General features: G+C 39.8%; 1 protein-coding gene across 1 annotated transcript in view; it reads right to left on the bottom strand.

Annotated features, from left to right (window-relative positions):
- COL4A4 (collagen type IV alpha 4 chain) overlaps positions 1–26,858 on the bottom strand; it is a 121,346-nt gene that overhangs the window by 41,879 nt on the left and 52,609 nt on the right. Inside the window, exons 9-18 of the mRNA XM_077826913.1 lie at positions 26,581–26,640; positions 19,876–20,040; positions 10,578–10,761; positions 8,549–8,617; positions 7,551–7,658; positions 6,709–6,927; positions 5,100–5,252; positions 3,327–3,497; positions 1,897–2,040; positions 516–697 (exon numbers count right to left, since the gene is read on the bottom strand). Coding sequence (XP_077683039.1) covers positions 516–697; positions 1,897–2,040; positions 3,327–3,497; positions 5,100–5,252; positions 6,709–6,927; positions 7,551–7,658; positions 8,549–8,617; positions 10,578–10,761; positions 19,876–20,040; positions 26,581–26,640 — 1,455 coding nt within the window. The remainder of the gene's footprint in view (positions 1–515; positions 698–1,896; positions 2,041–3,326; positions 3,498–5,099; positions 5,253–6,708; positions 6,928–7,550; positions 7,659–8,548; positions 8,618–10,577; positions 10,762–19,875; positions 20,041–26,580; positions 26,641–26,858) is intronic.

Raw genomic sequence — 26,858 nt, 5'->3', positions numbered from 1 at the left:
TGCACCTTTCTTGTTAGTCAGTGAAATCTGGTGAGGGTTCCCAACTACAGAGAGTGGAACCAAACAACTCTATGCACCATGGAGGTGACAAAAGACCCCATCCAGCCCCAGTATAAAATAAGTGAAAATAACAGCAACAAACAAATTTCACAGTTGTTGACCTTGCATGCTGGGCCAATGATGTCTTCTGAATAAGATCATAAGAACAGCCATATTGGGTCAGACCAATGGTCCGTCTAGCTCAGTATCCTGTCTTCCGAGACGGGCCAGTCCCAGATACTTCAGAGGAAATGAATAGGACAGGGCAATTTATTGATGGATCCATCTCCTGTCATGCAGTCCCAGCTTCTGCCAATCAGAGGTTTAGGTGTGACCTGGTGTATGAGCTCTCTAAGCACGCTCATATGGCTTGTGTACCACAATCAGACACGTGTCTTGGATTGAGTTCTCAAGAAGTATAAAAATGCAGTACAGTATTATGTATCCATGATCTTGCACTATTGCTCTTAGCTTACCTGGGCACCTGGTTGTCCTTGAAAACCAGTAATTCCTCTTAAACCTCCCAATCCTGGGGAGCCTGGCAGCCCTGGAAACCCAATCTGCCCACGATCCCCAGGTTCACCCTTCTGAGTTCCTGGGAGCCCATCTTTGCCTGGAAATCCTGGGATCCCTCTGATTCCAAGACTGCCTTTTTCACCTGAAAGTATTCCACAACAAAAGATTATTGTAAATTTATCCTGGTCCTTGGCTGATACATTTTAGTACCACATTTTTGTGGGTACACTTGTGCGCTCACAATTCATGAAGTACGTAATAAATTGTAGACAAACTGTAGTACTTATACAACTAACTAAAGGACAAGTCAGCATAATGGGGTAGTTGGATATTCAAATACTACTATTTGTGTTCACACTTATGCCTGCAATTTTGAAACAACTATTAATTGCGGCACTGTGACAAAAAATTGTAGACATTTTTAAAAATCAGGCAAAGTGGGTGTACAATTTATTTACATTTATGAGCTCACCTGTTTCCCCTGAAAACCCAGCCGCACCAGGAAGCCCTTGTCCCCCCTTTTGTCCTTTTTCCAGCCGTAAGGTAATGAAGCCACTGTCTCCTTGAGCACCTCTTTCACCTTTGAAGAAGACCATGGTGAATATAATCTATACAAATGCTAGCTGACCACACTGTATCATAAAATGTCATTAAAATACATTTAAGTGCTTGAACTCTCTCCCAAAGTCTTACCAGAGTGCCCCTTTCTCTTCTCTTTAGAACGTAATCTAAGTCCCATTTATTTGAACAAGTTTATCATTGAATTTATTTTGTCTTTCCCCTCTTTATATTAATCCGTATACCTCTTTTCTTTGTGTGAGTTGGGAATTGCTTCAGGTTTGGGTGGAGTAGTTTGCCTGAGGGCTACTGGACTTGCCATTGGGCAGATCTTTTGGTTCTCACTGACTATGTATTTGGCAGGTTGAACTTTATTCCTTGTTTTAATGTTTAGGCATGATATTGCCAATAAGCTTTATATTTACATTGAACAATGAGAAAAACATGACAGAACCTTAAAGAATGCCTTGTTTCAAATCTGTTGGTGATGACATACAATTGCTCATCACCCCTGTTGAGAGAGAGCTGCACCAGATGCAGCAGTGGGTGTACAAGGCACATAAAAACAAACAGGTGCATGAAAAAGCAGACTCATTAAACAGACCATCTGATTCTGCTTGCATGTACACCTGACTTACACTGGCTTAACTCCATTGATCCCACTTGAAAATGGCAGTGAATTGATTAGAGGCCTTTTATAACCACATGGAATTAAAACAATTTTATTAACAAAAATGAAAATAAAAAACTAATTGGAAGGCAGGTAATATGGATTCTCCATACCTTTTTGCCCTCCATCCCCACATTCTCCAGAAGGCCCCCTTGAGCCCATTTCTCCTTGTTCACCAGGTCCACCCGGGATTCCTGTCTGTCCGCCTTTTCCTGAGATTCCTGGGAAACCTTGGATGCCTTGGATGCCTTTGCTACCTGGTAATAATGTTAAGATACTGATGTGCTTATCTAACAGCCTACTGTTGTGCTATTAGAAAGAGTGCCATACAAAAGGTAGACAGTTTAGAGAGAGTTTTGGAAAGTTAGTAATATATGAGAACCAACAGCAGATATATTTGGGTAATACTAAGGTAAGCTGGGTAACAATAGAACACGCAGCAGCAGACATTCACTATCTAGGTACTTAGCTGATGCTCATCACTGGTGTCTGAGCTACAAAAGGTTACACATGGAATTACACTCAGGTGTAATGGAAGGGAGCCAGCTGAGGCTCCTTAATACTTTCCCACTAAGCCCTGGCAAAAGTGTTAGCCTTCCGCTGCTCTAACTTCCACTCAGACTTTGTATCAGTGGAAGATCAAGCATACTGGGGCTCTACCTGCCCCTCCTCTTGGACTTCTGGATATACTCCCTCCCTCTTTTTTCTCCAGCATGAGGTGTGTGGCTGTCACTGCCTGATTTCCCTCTGGCAGAGTCCCCCTCTGTGAGGAGAATTCTCCGCCAGCTAACTCCAGCCATTTTAAAGCCACTTTATGACATTATGGGGTATGAAGTGGCCTAACGGACTGGAGCAGCCAGCCCACAGGCAATTAACCTCCCATATTTTCACTCTCATAACTTTCTGGAAAATTCTCCTCCTTTCGGGTTTAAACGCTTATTTCATACTTAGTTTCAAGCCAAATGGTTATATCTTTTTAAATTTGAGGAAAGTAGTTCAGTCTTTTGTAAATGTATTTACGCATTTTTAAAGCACTCCATTAGTGCCTCAGTAAATATCTCTTACTTTCAAATCTAAACTGTTGCTAAGGTTTTACTAAACAATTCCCCAAATGCTGGTAGCTTTAGAGAGGACTCCCAGCTGGGAGAAGCTGTTTCCACAATCACATGATATCATACCTCTTAGGCACACATGAGTATGCTCTCACACAATATTGCACTGAAACCAGGACACAATAATGACCTGTTGCAAACAGGAAGAATGAAATAGTCCATAGAAATTTGCCTGTAGCTTTCATAAAAACAACCAAAACCAAAGAATCTTTGGTGCTCCCTGCAAGCTGCAAACTCTTTACGCTTGTTTGACTTTTGCTCCAAGAGACATAAGAAAGGGTGATATTCTCATTGTTTTTCACAGATACATGTAGTAGAAGCTGGAAGGGTGTGAACAGTGCAAAGTACTCTCACTGACATCATTTGATAAGGAGCAGCTCTTTAAAAGAGTTATATGAAACAGGGTGATAGATACATTAGGCTTCATATACCTCGTTGGCCTGGGAGTCCAGGTAATCCATTGCTCCCAGGAAGCCCTGGATATCCTCGAGGGCCTGGAGGACCAGGGGACCCTGGTACACCAGGAGATCCTGGTAGGCCTTTCATTCCAGCTGGCCCTGGTGGGCCCATGTCTCCTTTCTGACCTTTAAAACCTGGTAAGCCTGAGAAAACAGTTTATTTTACTCATTTTATACCCAGAAGCACAAAAGAAGATTCAGTAATACAGATGGTCATAAGAAGGATGGGGGCATGGGTCTTATACAAAATTATTGATTTTTGGTGGAAACTTGAATACTGAAAACACTGGGCTGAAAACTGAAATATTTTGATTTGTAAACATTGCCACGGTGCCTCCTCGGAGTGGGGAGACGGTACATCACAGGAATTCCTGGCCCCATCAATATTTTGGTTTTCAAATGAAATACTTAGATTTTTTGGGTGTTGGTATTTTTGATAAAAAATTTCCACAAAAAGCTTTTTTTGTGAAAAATTGAATCCAGTTGAAAATCCAATTTTCCATAGAAAAACAGTATCAACAGCAATTTTTCCATCAGTCTCGCTCAGTGACACTTTTACCTAAGCTTGGGCTGTAACTACATGCTAAATAAAGAGCACACTTTTAAGATACTGAAATTACAAAGTAGGAAATACTTAACTCTTCCATTGTATTAAACCACAATGAATGCATATTTACAAGGCCAGTTAAGCAATGCATTATACTATCGGAGACAGGTTTGGGAGGGACCTTGAGCTTTTCACTCCACTGACCAGGCTGGGATGAGATCATGCTGAGTAAGGGGAAGGTACAGAACACCCTGCACCAAGCACCAGTGGGCCGAAAGATCCTCATTGGACTGTCTCTGACATGTCAGCCAGGCCGTCAGTATGCAGGAGAGAATTAAATGTAGCACAAGAGTTCAGAATAGAAGTATAAGTGAAAAACTTAAGATCTCTGCTCAAACCAACTACATCATGAATCCCAAACTCCCCATGTCTTGTATTAACAAAAAGCAATTGTGTAATTGTATGGAAGACTCTGAATTCACGATTCTCTCTTTCTGAACCCTATAACTTTGTCTTCCACTATCAAGGGGACCATTGCTCTGATTCACAAATATGGGCAAAATAACACATAACAGTTAAAAATGTGATTGAACTGTAGTGAGGGGTATCAGATGGGAGCACAATGAGGGAAGGGTGGCTGTGAGAGTCCCAAAGTTTAGGGGTTGGGTTTATTTTTTTTAAATATCACCATGATAAACCTCCCTAACTAGAAAGTTTCCAGTAGTTAATTTTAACATGGTGGCACATGAATTGCTCCTCAATATAAGATGGACGGCCATGGTTATTTTATTTGCACATCCTCATGTAACGCTCAAAGAGATAGCAGGAAGACACCACTGTAGAAATGAGCTAGTTGTGGGGGGAGAAGCCACTGAGAGGAAGGGAAGACACTTTCAGTTTACTACACCTAAGATAAGATCTTCACTAGTCACATAATTCAGTCATTCTTAGCTGATGTTTTTCTTAAATCAAAATGACAGCTTCACAAAGGTTTTTGCTCTGGTACCCCTGAAATCAATTAGGAGCTTTGCTATTGGCATTCTCTGGGAACAAAGGGAGGCTCAAAGTGATTATCTGCAGATAGAAAATCAATGGGACAGAGAATAAATGGAATGGGGGATTACTGAGTTTGTAGATATTCACTGGAAAAAGATGCCCAAAGTTTAGAGCTGGAATGTAATGTTATGAGCACAGTTTACCTGGAGGGCCTCGCTGTCCAAGAACTCCTAGCTGTCCTGGTGGCCCTTGTAAGCCTTTATCACATGGCTGACCGGGTGAACCTGGAGCTCCTATTTCACCTTTTCTGCCTCTCAGACCTGTAGCACCTGGAAATCCTGGTCTGCCAGACTGTCCTAAAAAGATGCAATATTTGTCCTGACAAAAAAATTCCCATCCACTCCCCTAGCTACATCCCCGTAGAGTTCAGGGCAACGTATTCAATTATTGTTGTATTTTACCTGCCTGACCAGGCTGGGATGAGACTATGCTGAGTAAAGGGAAGGTATAGAACACGCTGCACCAAGCACCAGTGGGCCGAAAGATCGTATAGGTTCTCTATAGGTTTTCAAAAATGTTTGCTACTTTCCTGCACTTTGGAGTTGGCTGTTATTGAGAACTGCTGCATCCTGCTTTCTGGGGCAAATACTGACTCCTGCCTCTATGGGTAAGGAGGACCTTCTGGTGGCAGAACCAAGGTAGGCTCACCCACATGGCCCTGCAGTGTGGACCGTGGGGCTGTGAACTGCAGTCCACACTAATTTGCTGAACTGTAAGTGCCTGCTAGCATGAACTAAGAGGTACCCGCTTTGTGATAACATAGTCATGTTCTGTTCTCTGTATGCCACCGAGCTGCTGTGTGACCTCGGGCAAGTCAGTTCACCTCTGTGTGTGTCTGTTTCTCCTCCCACCCTTTGTCTGACTTGTCTATTGACTATAAGCAATCTGGGGCAGTGACTGGCTCTTCCTATGTGTACATACAGTGCCTGGCACAACAGGCCCTAATCTCAGCTGGGGCCTTTAGGTGCTACTGTGATACAAATAATTATAATAGAAAGCTTCACTGCCATGCCATGGCATTGGGGAAGGCTTCTTCCTGCTTCCAACCCTGTAGATCTCTCCAGTGCCCGACTTTTATCCTTAAGTGTAAATTCCATTAGAATCGTCCAGTCAGTTCCTTTCGGGAAAAATCCAGTTAGCATCAATGGATATTGATCAATGGATGCAGAGAGCGTTTTTGGCCAACTTGTAGAATTCAAAGGGGTTCATGGTACCTGCATTTTGAACATGTTTGAGTAGAGGCTTGTGCATGCCTACCATGGGCAAAATACCTGGCAGCTCTCTCACACAGGCAACGAGAGATCAAGTAGAGGACACTGTGTATCATGATTACTTCAAAGAAGAATTATTGCAGGTAAGTAATTATATCTTCTTGTCTGCATTACATACCCACTACTTCCTAAATGCCCATAACTTTCAAGGGCTTTGTAAAGGTTTCACCGTATTTCGAATGTTTATACACACAAGTGGCTGAGCTGCTTAGTTGACTATTCCTTGTTCTATCAAATGAGCCCTGTTTCTTTTTAGGATGTACTAGTGTGTGTGTGTCATGGACAGCAGATTAAAATATTGTTGTGTGAAGCATGAATATTTTTCTTCTATTCCAGGGACGTAATTCTGCTCTTATTTACACTGTTGCAAAAATCAGGAGTAACTTCACATCAGTCACTGTGGAGTCACATAAGAGAGAGATCAGCATAAGCCCCAGTGTCTGTCTTTATGCTTTAAACGCAATAGAAATAGGACTCATACCTTGTGGCCCAGGAGTGCCTGATTCACCTCGTATTCCTTGTAAACCAGGTAATCCTGGCAATCCTCTGTGGCCTGGAATTCCTGGAAGACCATAACTGGTATCACCTGGAACACCTTTCTGACCTGAAAGTCCAGGACTGCCAGGGAAACCTGGGGCACCATCAGGAGAAGAACCTCTTTCACCTTCATCACCTGGATCACCAGGATTGCCTCGAAAGCCTATTGAATTTAAAAATTACACAACGTAGACAACCATTCAAATGGTATGTTTTAAAGGTGTGGACTACCATAATGCAAATTTAATAGAATGAAAATATATTCCATTTATATGCAAAATAACATTTGCATACTTCAGGTTTCTAACTGGATAATGATATTGCATGAGAAACCAACGACCCATTGTGGAAGTGATACGCCAAGGGGGGGTGATACTTATGTGTTTGGGGCAGGATATATTGGTTTTGTGTATTCCCCATCCTTGTTTATTCCAATCCCTTTGGGAGTAAATATATTCTCCATGTGCCTGCAAGGTTTACATATAACAATCATGCTCCTGCTACAGGTCTGAATTGATCAATTCTCAGCAGCACCTTCTATTGCGGTAACAGAAAATAGTGGAAGGGATACATCTATACAACAGCCTAACTGGAGGAGTAACTTCCATCCCAACCTGAACAACTGCACTTTAGACACACACCCAGCTTGTCGGGGGAAGGGCGGAGATGGTTAAAACCAGCACGGCAGCTTACCCTATCCTGTGTAGGTATACATGCACATGTATTAACAGTCTGTGCAGCTCCGTGTTTCAGGGGTAAAAAAGATACCACCTCCCTCTCACTTACCATCTGGCCCTATATCTCCTGATGTTCCTGGTTTGCCTCGTTGGCCCTTTTGCCCATCAAAGCCATTTGGCCCAGGAGGACCAGGGGGTCCTCTTAATCCCTTTGGTCCTAAGAACACAGAAAGAATACAGATTTTCCAGGATCTGCTTGTAACCTATCAAACCTCTCTGTGAACTAAAAGGAGATGTAAGTAAATAGTGGTGCATCTTCACCGTATGCTGCATTGTGTAGAATTTACAAGCAAGCCCTCCTTTTTATCTGCTCTGAAGATCAAGTGCTTTCATATCTTTCTGAACATTGTGGGAAGGGCCAGCCAAGTTGGCACAGGAAGGTATGACTGACAGCTGACAGCTTGGACCCAAGGGCTGTGCACTAGTCTGTAAATCTCCAGAACGGGGTTATTCTGGGCCCCTATGATAGTAAAACAACCACAGCAGAATAAATTAGGGCTGTTGATTAATTACAGTTAACTCAAGTGATTAAAAAAATTAATTGCGATTAAGCACAGTTTTAATCGCACTGTTAAACAACAGAATAACTATAGCAGGGGTTCTCAAACTTCGTTGCATCGCAACCCCCTTTCAACAATAAAAATTACTACATGACCCCAGGAGGGGGGACTGAAGCCTGAGCCAGCCTGAGCCCTGGGTGGGGGACAAAGCTGAAGCCCCAGATCTTCAGTCCCAAGCAGGGGCCTGTAATCTGAGTCCTGACACACAGGGCTAAAGCCTTCAGGCTTCGGCCGTGGTGCTCGGACTTCAGCTTTGGCCCCAGGCCCCAGCAAATTTATGACAGTCCTGGTGACTCCATTAACATGGAGTCATGACCCACTTTGGGGTCCCCACCCACAGTCTGAGAACCACTGAACTGGAGCATTCATCATGTGGCTTACTGTTTCTTAGTTGGCTACTTTTCAGTAGCAACTCACCATCATTTAAACACTAACAAATTCAATAAAAATCAGAACACCCTTCATTTTCCCCTCTGAATAAACACACCTTGAGCCCCTTGAAAACCTGGAGGGCCTGGACTTCCAGGATATGGTGGAACATAACAGTGGATGTCACCTGAAACAAGAGAAAAAAAACATTATGCAAGTATTGTACACAAATAAAACAAGTTTGATTATCTACTGTAAGGTGTGCGAAAATATCAATATTATCATTAACCAAATGTACAAACTGTAAGGATTATGGAATATTTATGCAAATAGTTATTTCCATATTCTTTAAGTTTAGGGGTATTTTAATTGTAATGTTCTTATTACACATTTGATATAAGGTTATATTAGTAATTTGATCAACTGTAATGTTGATGTGGGGAATATATTCTGCAGAGATTAAATAATATATTTGTATTTTCTGTGGTGTTGGCAGTAAAAATATTGTCTTTAAAATATTCTCTGAGAGGAGGTGGAGAGACTTTGAAGATGACATTCTAATCTCAAGTATGTAAATTTCTGCTATGCCTACAATTAAGGCAATTCCACAATATCCTCTAAATGCTACATTGCATCAAAGTATCTTGGTGCAAGCTGCCTTAATGTTGAAATGACAGGCTCTGCTGATCTGCTACCTGAGATGTCCAGGTTAAGATTAGTTCCTAATTCTCTGAACAAGTTTCAACCCCATGCATATCAGACAAGTAAAGTATTCCAGGACCAATAGTGTCCGCAGCATAGAGGAGGTAGTGATAATTTAAAAATTGATTAAAATTCTCCTTTTGCTGCTAAAATATCTTTATGTTCTGCAGAGAAACAATTCAGGGTGATAGCTGGGCATGCAGTATAGAACCAAAAAGGGCACTTCATAAATAGTCTTCACCCTGTCTGGGTTGTTATAGCAAATGGGGGGGTGAGTGTGACAGCTGTTGCTTGTTCAAAATAGGATGTATGTATCATTGTGATAAGGTATTTGGAAAGAGGGCTCCAAGACTGTCCAAGAACTGGAAAATTCACCAGGGTTTGGTGCTTGTGTAAGTCAAACATGGGAAAAGGTTTGTCAAACACAAGATGTTTGATAAAACACTAAAGGTGTTTAATTGAAAGTCAAGGCCTCTAACACAAGGTAAGTGATCTTTAGAAGTAACAGCGAAGGAAGTTTGGGAAGATCAGAGGAGAATTCAAAGGTTCATGAGGGAAGGAGTCCGCAAGATGGAAACCTGAAATTCAACCATAGTTTGTCTACCATAAAGAGTAGGAGAGTGTAATGACTTCAGTAGTAACATTTTAAATACATACTTGCTTTTTAAAAAAAGTCTACATTAACAGGATTTATAAAATATAGATAAAGACCAAATCTTTCTCACTTTATTCAAATGAGAATCCCTGTCAGTTAAGGAAGTAAACATTTATATTTGGATTTCTTAGAATCTAGAAAAAAATTAACCAGATTTAACCAAATAATTTTTAGATAGAATTAGTTTTGCACATGTAGCAACTTGTAATAAACAAGATTTATTCACAAGATTAACAGGAATATACTGAAAGTAAAAGAATTGAGAATATAGAAGTTAGACATTTTGGAATCACATAGCAAACTTGAACTGCACAGTTTTATATTAAATATTATACTGTATATACTTAAAATGTAGCATATGGAAATCATATTTACAATGTCTTTACTAGCCTCAGTTTTCTACTTTGATTTATTATTTCTTTTTCATATGCTATTCCACCTTCTCTGTCTGACATCTTTCCATATGTTATTCTAACACTACTTCGTGAATCAGCAATGGCTCTATATTGTGTGAATACTGTGTCATTTTCCCTGTTCCTTCATCCATCCCTGCAAATCTTTACTCAAATGAATACTCCTTGTTCAAGAGAGTAGTCCCACCAGGATCACACAAGTAAGGGTTTGCAGGTTCAGGGCCTCAGTGAATCAACATTCACAGATATTTCACGTTTCTTGTGCCTCACCTGTGTCTGCTCCTGAATGAAGATATCCCAGTTGAAAAGCAGATTACTTGAATCCTACCAAGCACATATTCAATGAGAATGTTTTTAATGTTAAATTTCAAAATTACCTCTTTGACCCTTTGGACCAGGTGGCCCACTTATGCCAGTACTTCCTGGGTCTCCAGGATGACCCCTGATTCCCTGTGGGCCAGGAAATCCCAAACCTGATGGTCCCATAGGCCCTCTTGAACCAGGAAGTCCTGGTGCCCCAAGAAATCCTTTATCACCTGGCAGTGCTGATCCACCATCACCCTATTTAAAAAAAAAAAAAAAAAAAAGAAAAAAAAAATATATATAAGCTCCATAAGACTAGCCCCTTTGCTTTCTTTCATTAACTCCAGTATTAGAGCAATATTTGAAAAATCTTTGGTTACACAATGAAATTACTAAATGGATGATACATGTGATTTTTTTAAAATTAATCTTGCGGTAGGCTTACAAACTGCAATATAGGCTTAGTAACTTTACAGTACTCTCATGTAGTTGTCCCTGAAATAAAGAACAAATTTCTTCTCTGGGTGAAATCCAATCCCTCAGTGAATGGGCTTTGTGCTGGGAATTAGGTGGGTGTAGCTGTAGGGGCTAGAATCCTCCTCGGAACAGACCACAGGCCTGCTTACCGCAATGCATGCATGAGTACTGGAGATAGTTAATGGCTTGGAAAACCTTGCACAAGCCATTTACCAAGAAGGGAGTTTCACTTTTAGTTACACTGCAGTCAGTGGGGTTGACTAGGAGTAACAGAGTGGAATCTGGTCTATGATCATTTACAATCAAGTTGTTGATAAACATTTTGAAACTGAAGTCCTAATCAAAGCTAAATATTTCTATACATCTGATGTACAACTTAATGGAAAACCCTTAAAGCCTGCGCTCTGAACAAGGTTGTATTAATAGGAACATCTGGTAGATAGATACACTTGGAAGCTGTGCCTCAGTGGCACATCATGCAGATAAGAGTAAGATCCCTAAAATAAAGAGCAGTGTTTATATAAGGAAGTTAGATTTTTTTCATTGGTCAGCAGTTAGCTACAGGTTACTAGGAAAATATAAAACAGTTTAATCTGTAAATAATTTGGAAAATTTACTGACTTTTTTGTAAAATGAGAAATTAATTCAAAACAAAGAATGAAACAGTTGCTAACAAAGTTAAACATACTTGAATTCCTCTCTCTCCAGGCAATCCTGGATCTCCATCTCTGCCAGCAGTACCTTTTTGGCCTGGAAGTCCTGGAACCCCTAGAGGGCCTCTTTTTCCTTTTATTCCTTAAAACAATTAAAAAGAAGCTTAGAGTAATATATATAGCAGCTGTTTATTTCTTTCTCCTCAGTTGAATGATAGGTCATCATTATTGATATTTGGACAAAATGTCTGAGGCTCTACAAGAATTTTCTTCAGCTCATAAAGTGGGATTTCTTTAATGCAGGATTTAAGTTTCTTCCTCTGTTCATCTCTCCTAATTTGGAACAATTATTCTAGGATTGTGGTGGGTTGAAGTCTTTAAATCAAGACTGGATCTCTTTCTCAAACGTATATCCTCGTTAAAACAGAGTTACTGACTTGATGCAGAGATTACTGGGTGAAGTTCTTTGGCCTGTGATATGCAAGAGGTTAGATCACATGATCGTAATTACCGTGAGTTTGGGGTGGCCACATTATGCAACCCAAACGAGCGTCAGTAAAACTTGAATACTACATCACACCACCATGTGTCTTGTTTGTGCATATGTTTGGCTTCCAACAAATGCTTTAGAGAATTTTTTTTTAATTGTTGGAACTGTGACTAAATGATCTAAAATAACTTTGTGTACATAAAAATGTCATGTCTTTAAAATCAGATATTGCAGTACATTGCAAGAGCTAGAAGCAATTTGGAAATCTCCCTTTTCCAGTGAGGTAAGATTCATGTTTTTAGTTATGCATAGTTACAAGATATTGAACCTTAAACCACGCAGTGGTATAAACTGCACCTCAAAGCAGTGTAGTTTCGAGGACATTTAGGCAGAAGGAAGAAATGTTTTTATGATAGTTTGTTGTTTTGTTTTAAGTGATTGACATAACTGCTCAAAGATTTAGGATGTTAGCATAGTTGATATATCTTTGGGGACATTCATTTATGGGCAGAGTGCAGATGAAACAACTAAATGTAATTGTCACATGGCTTTGCAATTTATCATATGGATATCATGAGGACATATGGGAGGTAGCGGGTCTCTCTCTCTCTTTTTACATATTGTATTAAGTGGGAACTTTGCTATCCACTTCAGTGGACCCAGGATTTCACTCATAGTGTTATGCAGGAGCATGGTAAATAATGTGGAGTAGTTTAATTGCAAGAGTTTTATATTTTCCCCTAAACTTTTAGGAAAATACACTATTTGCACAAATTAAACTTTGCAAAAAATAATAACTCCAAAGGATTCACACCACTGTCTCAGGAAATCTATGACAAATAAACCAGGAATAATTTGTGCTGCTCCAGTGTCTGTGCATGTCTGTGAGAGCACACAAACACTCTACAGCACATACACATGTGCACACACAGATAATGAATTATTTGTGAAGAATACTTTATTCATCATATTTCTTGCTCATAGAATAATTCATTCAGCATTTTTTTCAGAATTCAAGTTGTGTGATTGATCACCTATTGGTTTTGGTCCCTGAGTGATTAACTGTAACTCCAACAAATAGACGGATGATTTCAGAGTTGGAGGAGGGGCAGTACGTGTCTGCCAGCTATAGGGTCCCTGGGTCAGGACTGGGAGTAGCAGGCAGGCCCGGATCCCGCCCCCGGCCCCCCCTTGTCCCACTTGCTACTGAGGGGAGTGGCTGGTGAATGAACTGCAGTGAATGGACTGCCACTGAGGTGAGCGGTTAGAATCGGGACTGCAGTTTGCCACTGAGGCAAGTGGTTGGACTAAGGACTGTCAGTCTCCCAGAAAGGGAGAAAAGAACTGAGTGGGGCATAGCTGGAGGGCAGTGTCCAGAAGAGGACGACGCAGTCCGGTGAGCGACGCTGGTTCTGGAGGTGGAGACAGACGAGATGACAGGCGAGACACTACCTAAGAAGGGTGTACTGGCAAACCCCAAGCTAATTCCCAGAACAGCCAGCAGAAGGCGCCGCAGTGGTGAGTCAACCTCCGTTACAGTCCACTATGACCCCCAGATCCCTTTCCACAGTACTCCTTCCTAGGCAGTCATTTCCCATTTTTGCTCAATCTTAACTGTGTATGTCTCTGTAAATGCCCGAATAATAATATTCATGTGACATATTAGTCATTTGGTAGCAGCAATGGCAAGCTATTATGCAATCTGCATAGAATTTGGAGGGAGGAGTACAGGTTGCAGGAGGAAAGATTTTGTAGGAGGCACCAGGAAATCAATCTGTGTGAACTTGGCTTCAATGCTAGCACCTCTGTGCTGCTTTAATAAAGAGTCTGTAGTTTTACAAGCATGGAGTCCTCTCCCATTATTATCCAGCATGCAGTACATGAAATACAACGGATGATAATAAATACAGGTTTACCTTTGATTTTCACTATGGCCAGGTCACCCTTTTCTCCTTTTTCACCAGCTATTCCAGAAGAACCAGGCTTGCCCTTGTGATTTAAAAAAGTATGACTTTTTAGCCATTTAAGCTCAAGTAATGAATCACAATAAATAGCATATCTCTGATGTTCTAAAATTATTTCCAAATATACAGCAATCAAAGCAACATACTGAGAGAAAAAAACCACTGTACCTCATGGGATCCCTTTAAAGAAGGAGGTGTAGAAATGGCGCCTGATTCTTCATTATTTTTGTATCATTTTTATTAACTCCACTGATGTCCAGGGAGATATAGCTATGTAAAATAAATGTAATGGAGCAAGGAATCAGGCCTCCTGGTCTCTATTCCGCCAGGGCATGTAAGACTTTAAGAGTCGTAAGACTAGAGCAAGTTGTAGTGTTCAGATGCTCTTCCCATTACAGCACCTGGCCCAGCACCCACTGATGCCAACAGGATCTCAATGGCTGTTGGATCAGTCCCATGCTATGTGAGAGCACATGGGTGGGTAAATATAAACTTTTGTGCCAGCTGAAGTTGATTTGCTGTGTTGTGAACAACGTTTGAATGGATGTAGTTAAGTTAAAATCTCATTTGTCTGAAAATGTTGTACCTACTAAATTATTCATAGAATCATAGAATATCAGGGTTGGAAGGGACCTCAGGAGGTCGTCTAGTCCAATCCCCTACTCAAAGCAGGACCCCTTATTACTTTGTTATAAGTAAAATGTAAGACTTCAATACCTGAAATGGATTAGAGGAAACAAAGTATTTTCTGCAGCAGGGTAGGAAATGATGTTCCCATGCTGGGAAACATTCTGAGAATTCAAATAATGTTCCAAACCCAAATTGGAACAAAAAGTTGAAAACTTACGTTTTCACAAGCCAACAATCTGAAAACAAATTGTCAATTTGGGGTTAATTCAAACATTTTGTTTTGATCATTTTGAAATGTTTTGTTTGGATTTTGACCTTATTTATTTTTATTATAATTAGCTTAAATTTCAGAGCAAAAAGTTATTTAAAATAAAATATTTCAAGAAAAAAAATAAATTTTGTCCTAAAAGAAATCTGTTATACTGAAATGTCTCTTTGGTGCACATTTCTCAGATGTGCATACCTACAGCTCCTCAGATAGTAGACAAATGCAGATGAACAACTGCTCATATTGTCAACCCAAAACATTAAAAAATCATCAGATTGGCTTAAACATAATGAGGTTTTTAAAAATAATAAATTTATGGGTGTGTTTCTTTGCCTTCCTGATTCTGAGCTACTCAGGTCATGGCTTCAAAACTTTTCTTTGCAACCATAATAAGGGCTAAAAATGTACTTTAAAAAAAAATGATGATTCTTGCATCATCAGTTGACTCCAGGAGCTGGATTTTAAGGGGGAGGGAAAAAATATTGTGAGACTAGTAATAAAATTGAGGGAAAAAAAGGAGTACTTGTGGCACCTTAGAGACTAACAAATTTATTAGAGCATAAGCTTTCGTGAGCTACAGCTCACTTCATCTTATGCTCTAATAAATGTGTTACTCTCTAAGGTGCCACAAATACTCCTTTTCTTTTTGCGGATACAGACTAACACGGCTGCTACTCTGAAACCAATAAAATTGAGGGAGTTGACAACACTGAGTTCTGCAGGCATTTCTTTAAATTCCACATCTGAATCACAGTGGGGTTTTCTGAGGCCCTGTCTACATGTACAGTGCTGCAGTGGTGCCTGGGCAGCCATCTGGCGAAAACACTCTGTGCTGACATAAGAGAGCTCTCCTGTCGGCATAAAAAAACCAGCCCTGGGAGTGGCATAAGCTATGTCGGTGGGAAAAGCTCTCCGTCGACATAGCGCTGTGCACACTAATGCTTATGTTGGTGTAACTTGTGTCATTCAAGGGGGTGGAATATTCATTCCCCTGTGCTACGTAAGTTTTGCCAACATACATGGTAGTATAGACATAGCCTGAGAAAAAATAGTTTGGAAACCCCATACGTCATTTCTCTACTGTTTTATGATATCCAAATATGTACAGCAAAGTGATATATCTTATGATGTGTGAGCCACAGTAAGACCACACACATATACATATTTTTGTTTATACTTATTCATGGTAACTGTATCACATAAAAAATACAGAAATTCAGATCTGGCAGCACTTCAATATATATACTCCCATGGATACAGTGTCTACATGTTGGACCAAAACTTGTCTACAGTGGGACAAAAATCAGAATGTGTAATAGATCATCTTCTTGAAACGTGCACAGAAGGCAGTTAGGTTAAGTCTGCTTTTGTGCTGTTGGCAGCTGAGGGATGTAAATTACACTCCCTGAAGTATATTAAAGTAAATAAGTCTCTGTCTAGAATTAATAGATATACTGTGGGTTAGGTAACAAATGTCCTCATATAAATTATCAACCCAGTGAATATCTAGGTCTTCAGCTGTGACTTCCTTTCATTTGTTAGTCCTGCTGGCAGCTATTCCCAATAAAACAGCACACAAACAAGAGAGAGGTGGACGCACACATTTGAGGTGTTTTGTAATGATGACTTAATTCACCTTGCTATTTTCTTTATAAAAGTGGTTTATGATAAATTACATCCCAGATTTGATATTAGAACAAAGCTATACTAGAAAATATAAACTGTTGAGTGCAGATGTCAAATAATTCTAGTATTGAATTTTTTTTATGACCAGTAACGCATTCATCTTCTATTTTGTAAGAATTATTTTCTTTAGGTGAAATTGTTATATTGCAGTGATGCCACATAAGCAAGTGAAAATACTTTAATTTGTTGGATCTAGTCATTTTCAGGAACTTGTTCCATACGGATACCTCTTGGCTTGATTGGATACCATTTTATCATACAGTGTCTGTAGGGAACATTAGGTTCTATATTAAATTCAGTTTGGCTCATTAAACAAATGAGCTCAGTGAATGCTGTATTAAGCACCTCAAAATAATTTTTTAGAAAACAAGAAATGGAATACTTTTAAATGACAATGAAATCAGAGTAAAAATTACCAACTTCATGATAGTTCTACCTACCAATCAACAGTAAGAGTTCCAAAAATAAATTCTTATTATGTTTTATTAAGAAAAGCATTAGTTTGTATTAAAAGTATGTGTCATGCAGAAGGAGTTTTTGGGAGGTTTTTTTTTTATTATTATGGCCTGCTGATCTTGAATATAACTATAAAAAATCCGTGGCTGTGTAAAGATTTAAGTTTGCTTCCCCACCGACATCATGTGACTCCCATTTGATATTTCTTGCCTTTTAAACATTTTGTAAGGAGTCTTTTCCCATAATCTAATTAAGTAAAGCCCAACAATCTTCAAGGGCAAAAAGTGTACGCGTCTAAAATATTTCCAAGAAAAATGGTGGTTTCTCTAAACCGGAAGCACAAGAGAGAGTAAGGCAACCCAAATATAACCCATTCAAAACCTTCCCGATCTATTAATATAAAACCCACCTTGTCTCTTCTAGCCCAGCCCTCCACAGGACAGGATTTCTGTACAGAACAACAAAAAAATACCAACTCCCCAAAGGAAACTGAGAAATAAATTTTTTTAAAAACCCACACTACAACGGGGACTGTCTTTACAACAAGAGGGAAAAATGTAGCCTTCTAAGAGCCTTAGTCATAATGGTGAGAAAAACAGAGAAAGAGGTGCCCAATCAATACTGAGCGCAATTCAAGAGTACAAGCACCTAGTGTCTTCTGCCTTTTCCTCGTCCAAATGGACACTTCCCTTCCTAGAGAGGTGAGTTTTTGTTGACTTTATTTTTAATTGAAACTTGTAAGAATTACTCACTGGGAGTCCTGTTGATCCTATTGTGCCAGAGAAACCTGGATCACCCTTTTCTCCATAGCTTCCAGGAAATCCCATCTGTCCTTTCCTTCCTTGATGACCAGGTGGCCCTTGTGTACCAGGTGGGCCAGCAGAACCAAGATCACATGAACAGTGGCCATGATTCCCTACACAAATGTAGGAAAACAACTTTGAACTGGTTGTGATATGCAACAGAAATTTCATTCTTTTTTCTGTATGTAGGTGGGGAAGTAAGTGGCTAGATGCCTGTTATATTCCACCACAGCTCCAGGAAACAAAAGTCATGTGATTCTCTATACAAGATGTGGAATCTTTACGCACTCTGGAACAAATTCTCTACTGGAGTAATTCCACTGACTTCAATGGCATTACGCTGGCTGAAAATCTGGACTGTATTTTCATGACTTGGCCTGATCCTCCAAGCTCTCCATTTAGAGAGCTGCCCTCGACTTCTGCTTGCAGGTTCAGGCCTTTAATGGTGCAACAAATGGATGGAGCTCTGCATTAAAATCAGTTACTGATGCATACTTGCCTTTTTCGCCTTTTTCACCTCTTCTTCCCAGGGGTCCCATTTGGCCTTTTATTCCTTGATGTCCACGGAGACCTCTGCCATGACAAACTATACCTTAAGAAGAAAAAGGGCACTTATTTGAACTGAACATTTTTACAGCTTAGGTGACATATTCTCTCCCTTCCACCTTCTATCTCATCCATTGAGATCCTCAATAAATAGCTAGGGATCTTATGAAATGGTTTACAAGCCACGCGTATGGCACTGTTCTTGGAGTAAGACTAGAGTATGGAAAAGATCAAAATAAGATTAGAGGCAATACTCTCTGATACTGCTTTTTTCTGTATTAGAATATTGGGGTTCATATCTCTTTTAATGGGTGTTGATTTGGGGCATTTTCCTCTGTTTTGGTCATGACTTCTGGATTTAGCTTGAGATTTTCAAAGCAATCTAGGCAATTTAGACACACATATTCCATGCATTTTAATTGATGTGGTTCTCTGTTAGTTAAGGCTTAACTTGAGAGCAAGGTACTGATTCTAATCACAATTATATTGATGTAAATCAGGAGTACCTCCACTGGAAAAAAAATAAGTTAAACTTGAATACTTAACCTACAAATAATTAAATGTACTATATAGTGCATTTCAATAACTATTAAAATATCAGAGCCAGGTTTTCAGCTGAGGATCTGGCCTGAAGAAAAAATACTTTTCAAACCGATCAATGAACACAGGTTGTGTGTCTGTTCACTATTGCCATGCACCTTGTGCGGTCATTTTGCCCCAGTGCAAGACATCACAGTTCAGACATGGTGACTTTTTACACCCTCTTTGTATTGATTTAAGGGCTGCACAAGGTGCAGGGGCAATACAAAATCAGGCACAGAATATTTTTTTTAAAAACAAGGACACCTACAACTGTCCTTTCTCCACGGGCATCTCCCATCAACCCTACTGTTCTCTGTCCTCCAGCACAGCCATCAGAACTAGGCCATCAGCTATTTACAATGACTACACTGGCTTCTTTCTAAATCTTGATACCTCAACGATTGCTGGTGAACATTTAGATTTAGTTTAGTGTATAGAGACATTGGAGAAATTGGTTCTATGCTAACGATTCCTATGAAAAAATTAATAGTAAAAAAACATTTTCCCTGCATATCTCATAAGAATGATAACAGCTGGAGTCCTTATCTGTAAAATTAATTAATCCAGTTGAGTGGGAAAGACCTCCCACGCAAAAGCTACACACACAAAAAGAATGGGACCCTATCCTCCGAAACAGAATCAACAATATTCTAAAGAGAGTAACAGAAATAAAGTATTGTATTTACTGTATACCCGATGCAACGCCATAGAGCAGGCCTATGGGAAAATACCATTTCTATTAGCATGTTCTCACTGACTCCATAAATCTATTATTTATAATATTTTTCATACAAGACACTTATATTGTTTATCTTACCAGGTGGTCCAGGCAAACCCTGTCTTCCTGGTGCTCCTGGTAATCCTGGTGCTCCTGGAGACCCTGGTCTTCCTGGAGTTGATTCAGCAGTTCCAGGGAGACCAGGATCCCCGTGCGAACCTTTAGGACCTCGTTGCCCACATGCTCCTGGCAGACCAGGGAGGCCTATCGGGAAAATAGGTAAGTATAAATTATACAGAGTAATTATGAATATTTAAGAGATATGAAGAAATTATGGGCCATACAGTATCTTCCTATGAAAAGCCTCCCTGGTGTCGTGCCAGGGGTGGGGGGCTAGAAAAGCCAAGGTCTCTGAAGTTTATCTTGTGGAATCTGTAACTGGTATTTCCCTCTGGGGAATGGGTTTTGAGGCTGCTGAGGAGGCAGGGGCATGGCCTTCTAATCCTTTGGTTCCTCAGGATCCATGAGGAAAGGAAGCTCCAGCCTTGTCGAGAAACTGTTCCCCCTCCTCCAATGCCCTTTCTGATGCTCTTGCTCCCATGTGCTTGCCACCCTCACATGAAGGGACAGCACGGAGCAGGTTTATTTTAGCAGAGTTAACGCCCAGTGGTTTGGAAGGTTATATTTGCACTAGTTCCAATGGAGAGGAACTAGTGTAAATGCCATGTCTTCCCCAACGCAGACATGCCAGCCCATTCCAGAGCCATAGAGACCTAACGATGTGATGTTGGCTCTAAAGAGCTGTTACAGGCTCCTGGGGAGAGGAGGAACTCATTAATCCTGCTTCCCTCTCCTCTCCTCTTCGTTAAGGTCTTTTCTGACTCATTTTCTGACAGAGGAGAATATAAGTCCTGTCCATTATATATAAGAGAGTGTGTGTATGTATGGGACACACACAGGTAAGCAATAACAATTAAAAAGAAGTTGAAAGTGTGCTTCAGTGAGGTTCTGCTGATACAAAAATCAGTGTTATCCTTTCTTTACAAAAAGTCATCTTCACCTTTTAAAACACTCCAACATTAGACAGCCTGAAATGAACACTTAAAGGATCCAGCTAATCCTCCACTGCCGGGAAATCCTTCTTCACTCAACATCACCTTCCCTGATTTACATGGCCTCCCCACGTTGAATGTTGCAAAGGTTAAAACAACACATGACTTCCCTGGGTCTGTGCTCAATTTCTGTTGGCAGGTGGATTAAGGACAGTATATAGAGCTCTCAGTTCATGGTTTATAAGTCTATGATCTCTTACTTGTTCCATCTTCACCAGGTCTTCCTGATGGGCCTGGAGGACCAGTTAGTCCAATCAACCCATCATCTCCAGAAGGACCTGGTAATCCAGGATCTCCTCGAGAACCTATATGGGATTACAGTAAATGTCAATTTAAAACCTTGTACAATTGACAGCTTTTAGTCCTGGTTTAAAATGCAGTTGAAATGATGATTTGGGAACCATTCATAATTAAAATACATCACCTTTTCTTTATTACATTGGTTTCAGTGTGAATTAATTTAATTATAAAGGAGGGGAATTTAGTTGCTTTTATCACTGGAGCCCTTCCCTTTTATTACATACATTATTTTAAATCTTATTCCATTCACCATTTGTGTATTAAATCTTGTGCCACCGCCCATGCTTCTGTTTAAAAAATAATACTTCTCTTCTTGGAGCATTGGCCTAGGATTATATTGACAATTCGCTTTTATTTAGAAAATGGCTTTCTTATCATATGCAGTCATGGCCCCAGCCATCCCAAGTCCCAGCCGCCCTAGCCCCAGCCCCAGCCCCAGCCCCAGCATGCTGCTTCCCTGAAGAGGAGCAGCCTGCCTGGGCTGGGGCCAAGGGGAAAGGGCAAGCAGGGCTTGGGGGAGGAGCGTGGTTGGGGCCACGTCAGGCTGTTTGGGTAGGCATAGCCTTCCCCAGCCTATGCACCGCACCACTCATGACCAGAGGTATTATATATTATTATAGCTATATATCAATAAAACAATATTTATATTTGATCATACACAGTTGAAGAAAATGGAGTTAAGCTGGAATAGCAAAACACTAGTATAAATTCTGCTCTCGGTTAACATCCAAACAGCCTCACTCAAAGCAATTAAGGGCATGCTTAACCTTAAATCCCATTTAAGCACATGGTTATGTACTTTGTGGCTTGATCTCAAAGGCCATTGAAATCAACAGAAAGACACCTATTTCCTTTAACTGTCTTTGGATCAGGCTCTTTCAGAATAGAGATGTTCTGTTGAATTGGGGCATGAGTGGGGATGCTAATGCATCAATGGGAGCAGAATTTGTCCCACTGTGTATCTGGGTTTGTCTACACTGAAAAAATACAAAAAGCCACACAACAATGGCCATGGCAGCGAATCTCAGAGCCCAGATATGCAGACTCTGTTTCACTACAGCATGAAAAATAGCAGTGTAGACGTTCCTGTTCCAGCTGGAGCTTGGGCTCTGAAATCCAGCCCCCTCCCCAGGCTTCAGAGCCCAAACTCCAGCCTAAGTGGAGAACAGCTACACTGCTATTTTCAGCAGTGTAATGCAAGCCCTGGGAGCCCAAGTCTACAGACCCAGGCTCTGAGACTTGCTGCTGCAGGTCTTTTTTTTGCAGTGTAGATGTAATGTATGGGGAAGTTAATTCTAAAATGCTTCTCTGTAAGTTTCTATTGCAATAATGTTGCAAATAAGAGATCATTTTAACTGATAGTGATAATACTGTATTAAGCATATTATTCTGTTGCTAGGTCGCCAGCACATAAAACCACATTGAAATACAATATATACATTTTGGAGTTTATATTAATCTGATATAACTTTTAAAACTGGTGGAACCCAGGGGTAAAATTCTGGTCCTATCAAAGTCAATGGGAGTTTTACCATCAACATCATTAGGGCCAGGATTTTCAACCAAGGTGTGCAACCCCAGACTTCAGTTGAAGCCATGAGTCCACATGTTGTCGCAATCTGGATATAAGAATTCTGAAATGCAATCATATGTGTGCTCTGCTCATCTGCATGCCAGTCCCCAGAATGGCCCTCCTCTTCCCAGCTATTTTAAAATATTCTTAGATCTAAGAACCAGGAATAAATTGACAGATCTGGGTGTGTTTATATGTGCTCTGAGGTCTTGCTAACATGTATTACATCTGAAGTACATGCTTTGGGCCAAACACTGTTCTCATACATCCTATGCAATTCCACTGACATCAACAAGGTGCAGGCAATGACAGAATCTGGCCAGTAGAGATCCAGTGTTCTGAGGTGCTTAGTATGCTCCCATCAATTACTCTCAGCACCTCAGAGCACAGGGCCCTGTATGCATTACACAGTATAAAGAGTAGTTAAAACCAAGTGAAACCTTTCATAGCAACAGGTGGTGTTCCAAAAACTCCAGGCAGGCCTGGTTGCCCTCGTTCTCCACGATCCCCCTGAAAGAATTCATTAAGTTTATTGATAGATAGTAGTGCGCCACCATGTAATTAAAGATAGTATCATAAGGCATACACAAAAGGGGGCATGGCAAACTTAATTCTGGCATGTCTTAATTTTTGAGTGCTTGCCTCTGAAACATTAACATTTTTTATTTAGTTTTTCTTTTTTTTTAATACAATACTATAAAAACGACTCAATATCTTTGAAGAAATCAGTGGCTAAGTGGGATAAACTGCTCAAATGTGCTTGTCTGCTTGAATTTTCAGAACTCTGACTGTCATATCTGGTTACATTAGTATATTGTGTTAAACACAAGTGATATTGAGTCAATTACAGGAAATTCGGTAGCACAAGGCTTATTATAAATATATTTAATTAAAATTATTTTGATTTAGCCATTAAAATGTAGTGATTTGATTTAAAATTTTATACAAAAATTGGGAAATGATTTTTCATAATGATAGATAAGCACTAAGATGGAAAGAGATTTTCCATAGATTGTCAATGACATACATGTTAAGAGAGACCCAAAGTTCTTACAGATAATTTAGCCAGCTGCTTCAGAGAAATATACAAATACAATATGCATAATTGCAATGAAAATCTTTTCAAGGACCTGTTTTGAGAATTTCTAAATTAGCTTGTACTATTATCTACTTTGAATTGGGAAGAAGTGAATTTCGGATGTTAAAGGACTCTCTGATACGACAGATTAAATCAATGAAGCGATGATGGAGGAATTTTGCAACTGCCTCTTTCTTGTAGATTAGGCATCAACCCAGCACTCAGAGGCAAACAGGAATTGGGTGCCTAAGAATGTACAATCTCTTTCTGTGAAATCTGGGAATTGCCTGGTGAGGTAGCATTCATGGGACTGCACATCAGGACTACGGGCCTCTTTAGGACTGAGGCTTGGAGTACTGGGACTATAAAACTGGATGCTCAAGTTTTTATCCTGTTGCCATCTCTATAGTATCTGAGCCTCTGACCATATGGGAGCTATTGTTGACTGCTCCCTTTTTCAACAGCTGCAGGAACTTTTTCCGTTCAACTTATTTTATTGACTGTAATAATAATTGTGGCCCTTCTAGCTATTTTAAACAGCAACCAAAGTTTGTTGTCTTTGATAATAAAGCAAAGAGGTTTTCATCATGCAAACAAACAAAAAACAAATAGGTTTATTTCTTCACTTTCAAACTTAAAAAATATTTTAAGATCTGCTAACATATAGTTAAGGTTTATTTGCTGACTGTGAATATTTGTTATTATGTAGTATTTGTACAGTGCCCAAGAGTAGCTAGATCTCTACAGAACACATAAAAAAGACGTGGCCCCAGCCCTGATACTCTTACAAGCTAGTTTTAAAATGACAAAATTGATAGAGAGAGGAAGGGTGAGGATTACAGCAACAAGATCATGTAGTTACTTAGACTCCAAAGTCTATGCAGCATGGACTAACATTTTGTTCTCTGTTTGTAATGTGTCTCGTGCAATGGAGTCCTGGTCCATGACTGCGGCTTCTAGGTGCTACAATAATACAAATAAATAGTAATACTGATATTAAATTACTCAGGTTAGATATATGTACACCATGATCATTCAATCAAAAGTTGTTTGTTAATCCTTACTGCTGCCTCATTTGTTGTAGAGAACATGGAAAAAGTGAGTTTTAGAGTAATTTGAATGTGGAGACAGGGCTGTGGCTTGACAAGCTAGTACACCTGAAAATGGTCTTAGCTAACCAAAACATAAAGGGCTTCTGCACTTTTACCTTTAGACCAGCATAACCAGCCTGACCAGGAACACCAGGAACTCCACTTGCCCCCTGGAACCAATAATAGAAATGTCTCTGTGTATTAATTCAATAGGACTACATGTCATATAGTTAAATGTTTATTAGAAATTAGTTAACATGTCATACCATACAATACTGTCATCTGTTAATAATTATGCATTGTTTCACAGCACTGTATAGCATTTGGTTTTGTAGATGATACATTTTTAAGGGATCTCTTATGTTAAAAGAAAAGATCTTTTAACTGTAACCCAGTTATTTGGACAGCGCCTGGGGACCCCTGGTGGCAGGACAAGAGCACAAGCTCGTCAACAGTGCATGTTCTTGCCATGAGCAGGGTGCCACAGTGCCCCCTTTCTTGTTCAGGTCTATTAATATACCTACCCGATAGACTACAATGACTCTATGGGTAGATAGTGGATTTAATTCATTAGCCATGTATAAAGGAAAGTAATGTAGGCAAAACAGATACTTGGATGTACAATTCAGGAGTCAGTAATTTGCACGGTAGTTACAATTCATGACTAGTATAACTGTGGTCTTAACTAGATTTGAAGAGTACAGGCAGGAAAAGGAGAAAGATTTATGCAAATATAGCTGTGTCCACTCTGTTTTAAATCTGGTATGGTGCATAGATTCAGAACCTAGATTTACAGCAGACTATATTGAACTGCTGTCTCATCAACCAGAAGACCATATAATGTAAAAAGAAAAATGTACCTAAAAGTGAATGGCAACATGCATGAGCTGCCATGCCTGTGTCGTTTGTATTTTTATATCACCTTACCTTTATTCCTGGAAAACCTAGAGATCCACAAGAACCAGGGCTACCCTAATTAAAAGCAAGTAGAATGAAAAGCAAAACAACAGAAGCCAGTCTTACATTATTGCTTATATCTATTTCCAAATTATTTAATTTAAATATTCTTTCTTGCACAAGTTTGTGTGAAAGAACTATGTATTTGCTATAATGTTCCCCAATATCTAGTTCCTGCAACATCTTTTCAAACATTTTTACTAAGATGAATATGACCTTGAACAAGGGATCAAAGTCAAATTAGATTGGCCCCAATTCTAATTTCTACTAAACTGTATCATGAAGAGCCTTGGAAAAGTCTGATGTGAGAAATACTATACATATTAAGGGTACAGTCCTGAAAAAACTTCTGGGGAAGTGCTTTCTACTCTGAGGCAGTCCCATAGAATTCATCAAGGCTGCTCAGAGTAGCCCACGCTTTGTCCAGTAGTAATTATTTACAAGATCAGATTCCAAATTTTTTGTCTTTGCAAGGCCATAAAATTCTATTTGAATTTATGTTTGAGTCTGGAACACATGAATAATACCTTGTTTTAGGAACCAAAGTACTCTATGTACAAAGCAACCAAGATTAATTTAAAGCATCTTAAAATCCTGTTCTGAATTATCCTAACATATTTAAACTAACTCCCTAGTATTTTATAAACTAATTTTGGTGAGTACTTGAAATGGTTTATTCTGAAGTTTCCTTACCTGCATTCCAGGGTCTCCAGGAATACCTTTTTCACCCTTCTCTCCATTTCCAGGTGCACCCTATTATCATTGAAAACACTCTGTTTAAACAGATTACCCAGAGATGACAGTCCTAGAGAGTTTGCAATGTGCGCATGGGCAGAAAAAGTAAAAACATAATTAGCAGTGTTATGGTTAGGGCCAGATATCTTAGATTGACTTTACATTCTATCCACCCCAGTGTCCACTGGCTTTAGTTACCCAGGAGTAGACACACCTGCTCTTCTCCTAACTAAGAA

The sequence above is a fragment of the Eretmochelys imbricata genome, chromosome 9, assembly GCF_965152235.1.
Source record: "Eretmochelys imbricata isolate rEreImb1 chromosome 9, rEreImb1.hap1, whole genome shotgun sequence".
Lineage (NCBI taxonomy): Eukaryota > Metazoa > Chordata > Testudines > Cheloniidae > Eretmochelys > Eretmochelys imbricata.
Note: the sequence above shows the minus strand (reverse complement) of the source record. Positions and strands in the feature narration are given on the sequence as shown.